Raw genomic sequence first — 16,567 nt, 5'->3', positions numbered from 1 at the left:
AGAATAATGTATTTACTACACACATATTTATTTGCATTAGAGATATTAGATGGATATGAATATTGAGTTGAAGTCTCTTTATCTTGTCTGTCTTAAACTTTGTTTAGTTTTTGTTTGTATAATCACCCAGTGGTCAGATTGATTAAGTCTGTTTCATCTAATCAAGACAAGAGTATTGTTTGGTAATTTAACTCAAATAAATGATTATGTTTACTTAATGTAACTTTAATTTAAAAACCACTGAAGGAATAAACAAACTCCATGGCTGAAAACAACTATCTGGAACCTAATCAGCAGATCCACACACTGCAATATTGTTACATAAACTGTTGAAGACTCATATATTTATTCTATAAAATATTTTATCATATTGCTATTAACCACAATGTTAACGGATGATTGCCCAGTATGCATTAAATTAAATTTACCTTATTTTGCTGTGCACTTTCATTCAAATAGGGTTTCTGGCGCTCAACACAGTTATAGATTTTGGTCACCGCAAACCGTGGCAAATATATAAATATATTTAAACAGATTTTTGGCAAACAACATTCTGGACATAAAAACTAATGTATAGGCAAGGACACCTATGCATTGTTCCCATGTAAATTTTTGTAATATTGGAGAAATAAGTATAGTGAAAGGTCTTCAATCCTGCAGTCTATAGTTAGGTAAATTCTGTAATTGACACCAATTGAGCTGCACACATTAAAATTTCTTTGGGTGGATTTTGACAGTTGACCTCAGCCACTGACACACTATACGCTGTGCACATTTTAGTTTGATACGTGTTTATCATTACTGTAAGTTTTCATTTCATTACAGTGTTTCCTGTTTTCTAGCAGGTTAGTTTCAAATATTCCTGAAATTATTTTTTTTTAAAAAACATACACCCATTTGTATTTTTTTCTTTCTGTGCAGCTTATTTTAAATATCATTGTACAGCATTCTATAATTTTTATTTGTTATTCCTGTTAAAACTATATTGATGTTTGATAATGTTGGTTCAAACACCTTTCACTGTATTTGAATATTTCAATGAATTCATATTTGTACCATATTATTTCTGGCCCAAGTTTAACTTGTGCATGCACCATGATAAACAAAGATTTTAAATTTACATCCTCCTAAAAAGGAGTTTTTGCATTTCTTTTCCTAGTATTTCTGTTTTTTTAGATTTTGTATCTCTTACATAGGTATGCATTTCTGTAATTTACTATGATTCTTATGCAAAGCCTACGTAATCATAAAGTGGCCCTATTTAATGGTAATGGTTTTTGTTTGGTTTGGTTGGACACAAATGGATTAAAAGTGCTGTTAATTAAATGATTATTGAAAGTCTCAGAAAAGTATTTTTGATTCTGACAATTATGAAAAACTTGCTAGTTGCAAAGGCCTATGAAAACAAGCAAAATTGTAGTTTGATATATTGAAAACAAGGGAAAAAAATATATAAAACTCTTAAAATATTTACATACAATCTTTACAATTCTTCAAATCAAGAAAGTGCAATGGCCAGCCAATTTTTAGAAAAACGCCATCAAACATTAGAGCTCAGCTTCTGTACTAATAAGTATCACTTCGTCAGCAGCTGTTGTGCAGCTGAGTCCGTAGCGTTTTTGGCAACAGCCAAGTCCTTCAGGGTTCAAATCTCTGTTCGAATCAGTGTTTATTTTATTGTTATGTTTTGACTACAATTATTTTAAAATAAGTGTTTTTAATAAATATTAAAATTATAATATAATAAATAATTTTGTTAAAAAAGTAAACACGTTGAATACATTATTAATGATATTTTTATAATACAAAATATTAATAAGTGTATTAATAATAATAGTTAAACATAATTAGTTATTATAATTAGATTATCATTAGAATATACTAAAAACATTTACAACATGCATTAAAACTAGACACAAACTTGTCTATTGAACTCTCCAAAACCAGTTTTCACCTGACAAGTTATATGGGTACAAGAGAGCAGCTGTTATTTTACGGAATATAAAGAATGTCCCTTACTCTAAATGGTCTAATGGAACAATAGTTATTGTTTATTAATCTATAGTATCAAATGCTTTGAAAATTACAACTGTCAGTTAACGTTTGGATTTCACAGATTGTACTGCTTCGTGATATATCACTCCATAGAACAGATAGTTTCAATAATTTACAGTAAAATGTATGTGAGTGGAAATACTATCAGTCTATCAGCAGTTGAAGATAAAACTGCTGAAGAATTGATAAACAGTGATAGTTCAAAAGTGAATTTAACCAATGCATTTTAATATTGTAAACGTTTGATTGCTGAAAATAATTTAATTGTATCAAAATGTTCCGCTTCAATTTCTCATTAAGCTATGTTGATTGGTGAGGAAGTATAAAAACATACTGTGCATTTGTAGGCTTACAAAATGTTTGTAAGCGATGAAGAGTTTATTCATGCTAATGAAGTATATGAAGTAGTATAAGCAGTGGAAGCTCATATCTCATCTGATGATTATGAGCTTGAAGAAAAGAAAAAAAGAGATGTAGAACATTTTCATTTGGATTATAAATTTAAAGTCATTAACACTGTGAAAAAACTTCCTACATGGAATTTGAAAACATTTGCAAAAAATTGATGTAGTGGAAGGGGAAAAAAAAAGTGGAGATGAATTTGATAAATATTCAATTATCGATTCTTGGATGTAACATCATTTTGTTGAAGCCAAACAGAATTATTAACAAGTAACCACAAGAAACTTGCAGAAGTGGAATTTATATACTGCTGGACAGTTTGGAGATTTTTAATTTAAAGCTTCTGAACGGTGGGTTAAGAAATTCAAAGGCAATAATAACATACGTCAATGTAAAATAACAAACTATGTTTTGCAAAAGGAAACAGCAAATTTCAAACAAGTTATGGATTCTGCTGCAACCAAAAAATATATATATATATATATATGTAAAATTAAACAATAAAACAATGTAAACCGTTTCCAGCAATCATAATTAACGTGTACAGTTACTAGATTAGGTCAATGACGTTTAATAAGTAGGCCTCCATTATTTTACATTTATATGATGGTGACACTGCCGTTATGGCGCCTGTATAACCTGCGTAATTTCTGAAGTATTGCATGACAATGAAAGTAATTTTGGTTTGCGCGTACTTGAAAAGTGTAGGCAGCGGCACAAATATAGGCTAGGCAGGCATAAGGAGTGGAAATGCGTGAAAGGCAAATTGGTGGCAAGCAAGTGGGTGTCTAGGTTACAGATAGGTGGGAGGGTGAAATGTAAGGGTTGCAGGAAAGTGTGGAGGAAGAGGGATAGTGACATCCAATGTGATACATGCAACAAGTGGTTTCACTATGACGGAAAGGGTAGAAGGTCTCGATAATGAAGAGTGGGTTTACAAGAAGAAGTGTGGCTTAACAAAGAAAGGTAGGTCAAATGCAAAATGTGCGAAGTATGGGGGGAGTCAATTGCAGGGGGAAGGGAGTCAGGGCAGACTGGTGTAAACCAGGGAGGGAATGGTAAGACGTTTGTTAAAGGAGGGGAGATGCAGAAAGAGGAGAAAGCTAAGGTAAAGAAATGGAGGGAGGAAATCTTAATGCAGGTGGAGCAGAAAGAAAATGCCATATTGAGATTAGAAGAGTATAGGACAGTTAGAAAAGTAATAGACCACAAACATGAGGAAGTTGAGAACATAAAAAGGGCCCTAGCTGAAACAGAGGGCAGGTAAAAAGAGGAGCAAAGTGAAAGTGTCCAAGGAAAGGAAATAGATGGAGAGGTGTTTGGACGAGCAGACAAGGATGGGGACCTACAAAACGAAGTAAACCAGTTAAGAGTAGAATTGAAGGTGAGTAAAATGCTAGGTTGACTGAGCATACTGATATGGTGAGGGGGGCTAGAGCAAGAGATCAGCAGATTTAAGAGACTAAATGGCACCTTAGAAGAGGAAGTGAAGGTATGGAAGCATACGGGGGAGGGGGGAGGAAACAGCATTAGTCTGGAAGGAAGGGTAGAAGAGACAGAAAAACAGAGTAGAGTTTGCGATAAAGTGGAGGGAAACAAGGAAAGTTGGGCTGAGGTGGCTAGTAAGGAGGCAAGGGATGCCTACATGGAAAGGATGACGGATGAAGTGGGTATGGGGAATTGGGCGGATCAGTATCGCTATGTCAGAAGAGTAAAGAGGGAGGAGGGGCCACCAGTAATGAGGGGGAGAACAGGCAGGAGTGTGTGGGGGAATTGGAAAAGGTTAAATTACTACAGAAGTAATAACCCTGTTTTTGTGGAGGGAGAGGTATTGTATGGAGCATAGAGCGAGAAGCCAAGGGGAGAGATAGACCTAGAAAAAAATATAGAGGAGGTGATAAGGGAGGTGGGTATGATAAAGGAGAGGAATTGGCTGGTCCCGATGATATAGGAAACAACCACCTCAAATTAGGAGGGAAGGTTGTCTGTAGATACTTGCAAGTACTAAACACACAGTCACTGGAGGAGGAACACCTGCCAACGGAAATGGAAGGAGGTAGTGGTGGTGCCTATTTTCAAGGGAGGTGGAGATAAGGCAAAACCATAAAATTATAGGCCTGTCAGTCTAATGTTGAGTAAGGGAAGGTGATAGAAAAACTGATAGTGAGGTATATGGTAGGAAAAATTGGAGAGCTGGAATGGATGGATATGAGGCAACATGGCTTTAGGAATGGTTTCTCCTGTGAGACGCAGATGGCTGGACTGCTGGAGGCAGTGACTGAGGGCAAAAAGGTAGACACAATCTTTATTGATTTTGAGAAGGTGTTCGATAGGGTGCCACACAAGAAGGTTATGAAGAAGGTTGACCGTAGGACAGTAGGGTGGTGAATTAGGCAGGGGACATCCTGAGGGATAGGAAACGGCAGGTGATGGTGGGAATGGAATGGTCACAAGAGGGGGGACGTGACATTAGGGGTACCGCAGGGGAGTGTAATGGATCCCCTGCTGTTCCCAATCATGATGAACTGGATAGCAAACTGAGACTGTTCACTGATGACTGCGTGGATCTATGAAACTGTGGGGGAAGTTGCACACCTACGGGAAGACTGGAAGAAGATGGAAGTTTGGTCGAGGGCAAATGGAATGGGGATAAATAAAATATCAACAAAACGAAGGTGGTCAGATTCACAACGAGAAGAAAGGTTGCTAAGTAAATATATTGTTGAAGGGGCAAGAGATTCAGGAGGTAGGGGAATACAAGTACTAGCGGGTAACCCTTCAGGGTGACCTAGGTTGGGAAGAGCAGGTGCAGCAGGTGGTAAATAAGGGGAGAGGCTGGGGCTGATTGCTAGGACACTGGGTGAAAAGTAAAGGAGAAGGCGTATTCAATGTTGGTGAGGGCAATGCTTAATAAATATGCAGCAGCAATTTGGGACTCATACATAGGGATAGAAATTAAGAAACTGGAAAGGGTGAAATGTAGAGCGGCTAGATGGGCAATGGGAATTTGGAGGAAGAGGAAATTAGAGAGATTGATGATGTTTTCTAGGGTAACAAGGGCCGATGGGGGCTGGAGGCCGTTAGGAGACAGGTTGAATACAGGGGTGTATAGAGAGGAGGGATCAGGGGTGGAAGATTCAGGTAGGTGGAGATCATAGGTGAAGAACAGAAAGAGGAAGGCAAATATTCCTGTTGATGATTGGGTTGAAGTGGAATGGATTGAGGGAAAAATACTGGATGTGAGAAGAAGAAAGGACTTAAGGAAGAGGCTTCAGAAATTGGTTGAGTGGGGCAGGGGGGAACTCCTTGTCACCAGGTGGAAACCCAATAGCAAGTGTAATAATGTTTTTAAAAGGTTAGTCAAAGGTATAATTTTATTTAGACTGTTAGTATAAATGCACATGCTGTAATAAGACCCTTTAATTATTTGAACAATTTTTTTTTGTTCCCGAGATAGATTCAACTTTTCAATTATGCACGTTTAGTTTCATTTCCAATTTAAATTTTATTAATTTTTCAATGATGCACATTAAGTTTCATTACTTCCATTTTTAATTTTATTAATTTATCTGTTTTGATCGCTGTGTTGCTTATGCAAAAAAATTTTTTTACTTGTTTCAACAATTTTATTGTTTTAATACTTCTATCAATCATGGTTAACTTCTGATGCATGACAAACTAGTCTAATCAATCTCATCACAAACATATATTGTGTATCCACATTAAATGGCTAAACATCAATCAGATACAGTACTACGCCTATGTTTTTTTAAAAAATACTAGTACCTAAATATATTAAAAAATATTAATCCACATATATCCACCATTCTTTATAAGTGCATGAATTTACATGCATGCCGGTGAATCTACATGTTGGGAACATCATACAGGCTATGTAACAGTGAATCTTGTTGCTAAAAATAATAATATAGAAAAGGGGGCTAACTCACCAACTCTGCCCTGTTGCTGAGGCTGCAAAACTCTCTTCTCTGACGCACCAGGAGGCGGACCTTGAGCAATCTGCCGTTTACTCGGAGCCTCTTTGCCAGTTATCACCTGGGCTGCATTTTTGTGGACTGTCCAGGGGTTCACTACAGGAATGGGAGCCTCCACATACTTGATCTTCTCGGGAACTTTCTCCGAATCGTCGACGGGCTCCTCCGAATCGTCCCTCGCGTCTCGATCCACCGCGTCGTGATTCGTCAAGTTTCCGTTGACCGGACCGTTTTGGAAATTTCTGTTGACGTTGGCTGCTGGCGCGGTCTTCTCGGGCATCCTTCGACCGATTCTACTCTGCGGGAGTATCTGAGGAAAATCGTCTTTCCTCACGTTCCCGTGCTGCGTGATTTGCTGCTGTCGGGCGGCTAGTTTCGCAGAGTTCGATTTACTACGCGACACTTCCTTGAACCCGTGATCTCTCTGCGGCGCTACTGGTGGAACTGCGTCTATGTTTTCTTTATTACTGTCCATGTTTTTGAAATTCAGTACCGCATTCGCGTACGACACTCCGGCCGCCTCCTTGTTTTGGGAGTCATCGCCGGTCTGAACTTGAGCCGCCATGTTGCGCTCACCACAGCGATTCGTTCCCGACCACGAGGTAAATACGCAATTCGTATGCCGGCCCTTTAACTTTCACACACATTCGCGGAACAAATGTTCACAAGCTGGTAATCCAATCATTTTTGGCGTGCAGGGAGCTAAATAGACTAACGCCACTAAAACACAGTAAAAATACAAGTAATTGTAAACAATATGTTACATCGCATATTTATTTTGAAAGCATGGCACGCCATACATACACAAAGAACAAGACCTCTGTAAATACGATGTAACACCCACTTTGTAGCATCTAATTAACACTGAAAAGGGATGTTTCCTGCCGCAAAAAGAATTTTACAATCTGCACTTAACGAAAACCTTCATAGTTAATACGTAAAATACGCAGCGTACTTCACAACTGAAAATCGGCGACATGACCCGCTTAACAATCTTGTTTTAACCTATTAATTTATGTTCGAAGAAAAAAAAAGACGTAGCACAATGTACCAAACACTACAAAGTATAAATATGAATTTCAAATCCAGTAATCGTCGACAGCCGCAACACAAACCATCCTACCACACCACACGTGACGGACAACTTGCATTAATTACAAACATAAGTACAGTTCATACCAAGGTCCGTACAATGATTCACTATACGAAATAGTACAGCAACTTGAAAAGATGCCGCCACCGTACAAGACGAAAAAAACAAAGATAAAGCAATATTCGAAAACCAAATTTTTAAAAATTAAAACTATACTGGCAAGTAATAAATTTTCTAGAAAATATATTTCTAATATTATCCACACGTAATATTTATTCTATTAAATAGTTTAAGTAAGTATTATTAAAGTTATACATCGTATGCCGTCGGTCCAATTAAAAATATAAAAAAATTAAAATAACTAAATAAAACACAAAGAATATTAAATCATTAATTTTATTTTCGCAAAAAATTTCAGTTAAAGTATGAAAATATTCATTAAATAAAATATTGTAAAATAGGATTTTTCAATAATTCCTTAAAACTTGTTTCATTGTATATAATGCAAATATGTGGTAATTACATTGCTGTAAATTAATGTTTTATTTCCAATTTTCAAAATAAGTACGTACAAAAACACCTAAAAAGTTTTTATCAAGGAGTATGCAACAAAATAATTTGTTGATACTGTCAAGGAAATAAAATGATAATTACCTATGTAACGATTATAATCTATAATTTAACCAATTATGCTGGAAGTTTATATCAAATTTAATATATTAGAAATTATATCTCGATTGGGTTGTCTAAAAAATTCCTGGCCCACCATTATAAATTAAAAAATTACTTTTTATGAAATATTGCATTGATGAGTTTAACGAATAAATTGAATAGCAACCGAAAGTATGAAGTCTATAGAATATACAAACGTTGGGTTGTCTATTTTTTTCCCTGGCGTAACTACTGGGTTGGCAGGTATAAACAGGTAAATCGATAATAGTTATTTTCACCAATCTGTTTAATAAATAAATCTTATATCAAAATGAGCGCTATTTAATTGCGAATACATTGATATAGGGTTGTCCCTAATCTCTAGTGGCGACGCATGGTCGTGACTTTGCATTGTACTGTACCATGCCGCACTGCACTCGTTCGGGTCGCCCACTCCTGCACACGCCCAGGAGGAAATGCAATGAATCATATAGGTCTGTGCGAGCCAACAGAGCATCGATGTGTCTCGTCAATTTCATTTGCTCTAACGAACGTGGTCATATATAAACCTAATAGCCATTATCATAGTGCTTTGAATTCAAACTTTTTGGGCAATTAGTAATATATATGGTACAGGTCGATGGGGACGTTCTAGGGTGCATGCGTTCCCTTCATATTTGGATTACATGGTGATTGAATCGCAAAAAAAAAAAATAATGCTAGCTAAATCCTCTAGGAATACTTCCATTTGGTTCATGACACCGCTGCCTTGAGACATTGCCTTGTATGGCAATGTTATTTCTTATTGATTAATCCTCTCATACTCACTGAGTTTGAGCACTGTTTTCAATATTTGTATTTAGCATAAGCTGCTGGTGCCTCTCAATATCTTTCTATTCTCACCTCGAACACTTACTTACCCTCTCTATATAATGTATCATTTGAAATAACTTAAATTTGTTTTTGTAGGGAGGGGGAAGTAAAAAAAAAAGAGTAATTGTTAGTTCTATAATTCATTCCGACATATATGAACATTTAAAAATAATCCCTGATATAAGTAAAAGAATGTGCTCACACACTGGTATAAAGCATTTAAAAATTTAACCAATGACTTGACATGGAGTGCGAAGACCGGGTGGTTTGCTCTCGTGAAATTCTTTTTAAAAGCTGTTGCCCGGTGCCAGCTCTCTAAGGAAGAGCAACCACCCACAGGTAGGTAAAACATGGAACATTCTGCCTGTGTGACCTACCAAGGGGCGTCACCCAGGGTGCAGAAAGGATGCTATGCAGCCTAGCCTGAACACTTATTGATCCATGTGTTGCGGGCCTGTGAGTATGCCTACCTGGTCTAACACTCTTTCGTGTGGACACAAACTAGAACATTATAGCGATTTGGTCAAAACAGTATTCACATATCGGGAACAAGTTACGCTCACATGAACTTACAAGTACAACTACACAATCCAACTCACTCATTCATAAAATTGTAATTTGGAAACTTATGATGGCACTTGCTCTGAGTCTAAAACAATGTGGCCGGTCTGCATCCACACCAGTGTTTATTTAAAAAAAAAAAAATAAAAATGCCAGATCGGCCAGACCCGTAAGTGTAGTCCTTTACAGTGCGTGGTGGAGAAATAAGGAGTGGGGCTTAGGCCCCATGCTCAAAAAGCACAAGGCGAGATGCACGCAGAACTCCTGAAATAATAAAAGAGATTAAAAACAATACTTAAGAAACTATGGTGTTTATGGATCACGTAATCCATTACAGCAAACAAATTTTGGGAGCTCTGTAAGACTACACCTGACCTTGCCAGCGAGTCACATAGAATAGGACTGGAGAAAGAGTAATAAGATCGCACCTTCCGCTCCGTGGAAGCAAAATACGCACAAACAATATAATTAATTTAAAACTGAGATGCTGCCAGTCTGTATCTGGATGGCTGAAAAAGCACTTATTAATTACACTTGAATTAATAACACCATAAATCTTGCTAATTAGAGTTTTAAAACAATACCTTTGAAACACAAGACTTGCAGCATCTGACAATAACATCACAGGGCACCTTCGAACACAGTGGACGATACTGGGACATAAGTTTTGCTTACTGCCTAGGACAGTACCATGTCAGACATGTTTTTTTTTTTTTAAGCTATGTATGATGTTATACTTCACACAGGGCCTAAAGGCCAGTTACCACCCTTCCATCAGTAATCGCCCCTGCTGATCACCTACCACGTTCAAAAGAGCAACACTCACAACCTTTAAAACAGTTGCTAGCCTGCCTCAATTTGTTTCAAACTTTGCATTTGTTATTTAAAGTGAATACAAAAGGGCCTAATGTCATCTCATAAAGTAGCCTAATTATGTTTAAAATATGCCAAGTGCACCACTTAATTTTTTTCTAAATGTAAATTTTATTTACTTTTATTTTGCATTTTGGCACGAGGTGACCCTATCTCATCCCTCACGCCATTACCTTCTGGCAGTCTTCGTCAGAACGCGGCTCTGGGCACACACTCTGTTCCGTAGGGATCCTTCAACTTCGACTACCAACAACCTTTTTTTTTTTGGGAATTATAATTCATTGAACCCAAACTTTTTATTAATTACGCCCTATGCGTTCCAGGGTCTAACATGATCTTTGTCAATCTTCCTTTGCCACGTGGCCTGGCTGCGAGGTTAGCAACTTATGGGGCTAGCCAACTCGAGAGGAATGATTTTCAATTAATAGTCCATGCATACGTCTGTTGGCATCAGCAAGACCATTTAACTTCTAACATAAATTCCCAGCTCTGATAGCCGAGCTCTATCCGCAGTTAACAATGAAGATATGGGATTGGCTGCCTACATTCAAAACCCCTGTTAAGACTGCTGTTAGGATCAGTAATTTGTGTAATATGTACTATGTCTTCATGAACAACACCCTCTCTTGTCGGCATGTACCACATCTGTATAGAACAAATTATATGTCAATAAAAATAGTTGTTCTGAAAACCTTCTAGTCTTTTATGAGTTTTAATTATACGTAGCCAGGAATCAGTGCAGTGTGTTGACTAGGGACTGTGCATAAACACCGAGTTAGATTCTTTCTTCGAGCCCAGTGACATGCCAGGGCCATCAACCTACTAACACAGCATTCGGTTAGAATTTGAGATAGCCTGATGCCAATCCTGTACAATTCCATTAATTCAGCACTAGTAGGTACCTTCACTAGGCCCACCCCCGCTTTCGAACATGACAACGCGGGTGATGGCAGTTTGCACAGGGAAAAAATGCCTCATGATTAACAGCTAGCTTCTTTATTTGGTTAGATTTTCCAGCCAAAAGAACTAGTAGACCACGCTGGGGTTGACGACCCATGACCAAAAACTTGGTTGGATGGTAAGATACACATGAAAAATTACCATTGCAGGATTACAATTACCATTTTACTCAAAGCTACAATTTTCAGAATTTTCATATACACATATATACACCCACCAATACACATACACCTACACACAATGTATATTTATACATTCATATATGTATATATGTACAACCCACAAACCTGCTCCTTCTAAAGTACCTATATTTTTTGTCACTAAATGGACATGCAAATATCATGCATACAAAATATAATCTTACGGAAAAGAAAAATGTAAACCCCTCGCCCCTAGAAAATATCTCTGTTTTATTCTCCTTTTTATTCTGTTATTTTATGTTTTAAAACTAATGTCCTGACTTCAAAAAGGCAATAAACAGGCATTTTCAAACATCACGTCAAAAATTTCTCTTCATTTGGAACATGATGCGTTTACATACACGATATGCTCACAAAAATGACTACATTTGGGTTTATGTTGTTACACCACGGACCGCCATCTTGATGACATCGGCACCGTGGTTACACATTTTCGTTCACTAGACTTCCATTCCATTTACGAAATTACTCCTACCAAATGCAGTATACTGAGATCTAAGATGTTTACACAGCAAAAATTTAAAATAATTTGATGGGTGGAAATTAATAGGTGGAAATATTCCTGAAATGTTAAGTACCTACATATGACCATCGTGCAATTTTAAATAGTAATAGAAATTGGTGGCTAAAAGTATCTGAAATTGTATATTTTGAATTATATTTGAGGTGTTTGTACCAAGTGTGCTAAGAAAGTCTATGTTACATTGCCTCAGACTGTTAATCTGGCAAGGTGCTATCTGAAACATAAAGCAATCGATTACCTAGTTGATTACCTAGCTCCTTTACGTGTTTTCAAGCTATACAGTGAACAAATTTCACAGTGAACTTGGTTCAGAGGTCCCAAATATTGAAATAAACATTTTTTATTACAAAAATCACAACACTTTGTACACTCCGTTTATTTTCTTAAAATGGATTCAAATCAGTTTTGTACAAACAGCAATATTAGTGTATCACAGACGCCTGTGCCTCTAATGCTATAGTGTGACAAGAAGCAAAAGGATCTGCGCAGATCCCAAGGAAACTGTGCGATCACGTGACGAGAGCATCGAGTAGGGGAGGAGATTAGCAACACAGCCGCTTCCTGGCTGATGACACCGATCGCGCTCGACTGTCCGGCGGTCCTATCTCAGCAATGGCTTCCAAGGTCGGGACTTACAGATAACTTATTAAATCTAGTTCACAGCTGCGGAGCCAAGCTCATGAGATCGTCTACAATGTTGCAACACATTTCAGTGAACAAAAAAAATGTTGTATATATTGATGTACAATGTCGCTGAAACAACATGTGCTGCAATAGGTGTCTCAGTCTCAACAGTTAGTTTTGGTTTGACTTTTTCGACAAAGACAGGTAAGAAAACAGAGCTTAGGAAAATAATTGATGCAGACAATTTTACATGTGGTGGTGTGCACAGAAAAATTTAATGAGTTTTGCACTGTAAGGAAATCAATTCCGACATTAAAGAAGTTAGATAAGGCTTTGCACGAAAACAGTGATTTGAACTGTAGCAGGGAATACTTGAGAAACTTGTCGAAGAAGAAGCTGGAAACAATCAAAGAGAAAGATTTTGTTTGAAAAGCTAGAAATAGCTGCTTGGAGAGGGTGCTATATTGAACAAATAAGTGTTTCATAAGGCTGGTATAATCCAAATTTATGTTGATGAAACATTTTTTAATGCTACACACAGCATAAGTTATTGTTGGCAGTCGGATACGGAAATAGGCATCACAAAATATATTGGAAAAGGTTTGCGATTAATTATTGTGCTTGCAGGCAGAGAAGACGGTTTTGTTCTAAATGCTTTATTTTTTTTAAAAGTAAAAACAACATTTCATTCTCTTTTTTTCAATGACGAAAGCGAGTCTTTTTCTTTTAGTAAAAAGTGTGCCAGCACAAAACAAATTAAAATAAATGCCTTAATCATGGAATGTAGTCATTATGTCATTCGTCTGCGTCCATACCAAGCTGATTTGAACCCGATTGAGGTGGTATGAGCAGACATCAAAAACAAAATCCGCGAAGGAATCTCTTCATTGCTAGATGATAAAAAAAAATTGTTTAAGGAATTGTTCATTGGCTATTCTGTGGACAAGTGGAAAGAGCATTGCAAACAGAAAAAAATATTGAAGGGGCCTATGTGAAGAGTGCCTGAAGAATTGACATTGAAATTAATAAAATAAAAATAGTTGAATGTTCAAGTGACAGTTACACAGCAAGCGATGCAGACAGTGGGGAAAGCAGTCTTTTTGATATTGAATAGTTGAGTATTTTGTTTGCTAGCTTTACTTTTTGCTTGTTTATGCAAAGAAATAATTTTCTACGCCTGTTTCAATGTTTTAAAGCGGGACATACACGTATAATCGGTTCTAAACCACTTCGGTATAATCTCGGTACAAATATAAATTTTTTTAGTTACAGACGTCATGAAATTAGCCCTGGTGCATCTAAGTATCTTCAGCCAAGGATTTGAATGAGTCTTTAGATTTAGACATATATTAAAAGTTTTAGATATCTGTGGTTAAACCACGAATTGATCATGCATTTTCAATAAAATCACCTCATAAAATTAAACATAAAACTGGAAAAAAAGAAATAACACTATGCAAAGTTGCTACAAGCTATAAATTCCCTAATTCCCTGATGTTTTCAGCTTTTCCAGATCTGATTAGACAAGTTTTCCTGACATTCCAGGCACAAATCATCCCACGACTCACTTGGTGTTGCTTTTTGGGGAAAAAAGACGTATGTGCTTTTAAATGTGTCACCTCCGCAAAATTAACGGCATTTTAGGTACACACATGTTTGTATACAATTGCGATAGCTTCACCTAAAGCTATAGAATGTAGGCTAGCAAACCTGTATATACAGATCTGGAAACTAGTTTACCTCTTTTGTGTTTACAGCAAAAAGACCAGGGTTTCAGGAAAAGGATAATCAACAAAATTTTGTTTTTTAGTAAACATTTGAGCAGTTTTTAAGCTGCCTGAACAACGTCGGTGGAAATGGTATTTTTGGTTTAATTTTGAAGTCACAAGAAAAAATTACAGAAATATTTGGACGTGATTAAGTGACCAAGAGCGTGGTCAAATGATGAAATGAAATGGATGAGTTACGCCGTAACTGCTCGTGTAAGACAGATTCGAGCGTAACAGTTTGGCTTGCCACCCCTCCTTTCCCCCCGTGGTAGGGAAAGGTTGTTGATGCGCACAGGGACGTGGGAGAAAGCTCTTTTGCTTCTTGTCACATTACAATAATCAATAACAATTTATAAGCATGTAGAACACACATTAAAATTCTTGAGCTCCATCATTAATTCATAAAATAACTATCACAAATGTTTACAAAACATTATAGCCAGCTTATTTAACACGCTACAGGCACAATGCAAGCTTAAACAATACATATTTGTAATTACAAACACATTTTTAACAGATACAAATAGTTTTATGTAAAATTATTTAACTTTAACTCTGTATGAACTCGTATTCTTGATCTAATATATTAGGTACATGTTGATGAAACATTCTTAATAAAATACTTCATAGTTAAAGTATATGTATATCTACCTACAATTAAATGATATGATATTCAGGTAAATCTTCATTAGATCTGGGAGAGTATACAAGGAAATTGTTTTTTTGCCACCAATTATTCACAAATTATGAATAAAGTTTATTGTTGTTCGTTGAATCTTGATATAGAATTATGTACACTTAGAAAATAGACCATGGGACTGTACAACAGTCATGTATTTAATGGAGAGTGGTTGAAAATCACATCCTAAAATTGTCACAAATGTACACAAAACCATGTGTATATTCAACTGTGCAAGCTTCGTCTTAATTTACAACAAAAAATTGATGATACTACATAGGTAGAATTCAATAATGGATTTAAATACAACCAATGTTAAAGGTATCAAAAATCACGGGAGATATATTAGAGGGTATTAAATCACAGGCAAATGGCAGTGTTCTATAAATGCAGTAATCATTTCATAAATGTATTTACACCATAAAATATTTTTACACATAGGCAATATTTAGTAAATTATACACAATACCCAATGGTATCGGGAAAGGATAAAGATAGATTCACAATGAACCATCTCATCAGTTTATCACTGGTTTGTCCGTCAATCACGTGACCTGCAGCCAATCAGAAGGCCTGAAAATTCATCTGTCAAAAACCTTGCCAAGCTTTAGCTTGTGACGGATGGACAAAATTATAACCTCAATAATATTTGAAAATATTTCCTTTAAAATGTTTTTAGTGTGTTTATTTTTTTTATCTGCTTCCATATTATATCTTAACTTGCGTTTGAACACATTTTAAAGTTTGATATTTGAAACAAAAACTGAATGAGACACGTAAGTGTAATCAATAACATATGGTAACTCAAAAATATAATAAAATAATTATTAGAAAGAACAAGTTAATAATAGTGTGCATGATCATCAAACTAATAAACCTTTTAAAGATAAATTTTCTTAAAAATGTATGCCTTGCAGTCAGTTGAAAGCATTCAAGTGGAAAAAATACTATGCTGAGCGGGTAGATCATTATGAATTGCTCAGATTGTTGACAGATGCAATGGACCATTGATATCTAGCTTAATACGTACCATTATCAGAGCAAAGGCAGACATGAAAAATAAAGTGAATACCAATATAAAACATTTCACATTTATTTTTGTCGACCACAGAATGTGCACCTGCAAGCAAAAACAGGAAACCAGCAATCCTAAAAGCTGCAGGTCTATTGAATGTTCTTTCGAAAAGTCTTGTAAAGCATCTGTTTGAAAACAGTTTTGGCTGCCATTGCTTTTGATGAACAAATTCAGACCTATTTTTTAATTTTCATCAAAAATTAAATGGTGATCTCTTTTCCAGAAACTAATCTG

The 16,567-nt window shown here is 36.3% G+C and overlaps 1 protein-coding gene across 3 annotated transcripts in view; it reads right to left on the bottom strand.

Annotated features, from left to right (window-relative positions):
* LOC134536855 (la-related protein 1) overlaps positions 1-7,640 on the bottom strand; it is a 182,847-nt gene extending 175,207 nt beyond the window's left edge. For 2 of the 3 annotated variants that reach the window (XM_063376881.1, XM_063376880.1), the window contains exon 1: positions 6,408-7,172. In XM_063376881.1, the coding sequence (XP_063232951.1) occupies positions 6,408-7,017 (610 nt within the window). In that variant the 5' untranslated portion in view covers positions 7,018-7,172. Of the gene's footprint in view, positions 1-6,407 lie in introns of all 3 variants that reach the window. The other variant, XM_063376879.1, reaches the window with a different exon arrangement.
* Positions 7,641-16,567: the final 8,927 nt, after the last annotated feature.

The sequence above is a fragment of the Bacillus rossius genome, chromosome 11 (genome assembly GCF_032445375.1).
Source record: "Bacillus rossius redtenbacheri isolate Brsri chromosome 11, Brsri_v3, whole genome shotgun sequence".
Taxonomy (NCBI): Eukaryota; Metazoa; Arthropoda; class Insecta; order Phasmatodea; family Bacillidae; genus Bacillus; species Bacillus rossius.
This window is presented reverse-complemented; position numbering and strand designations above follow the sequence as displayed.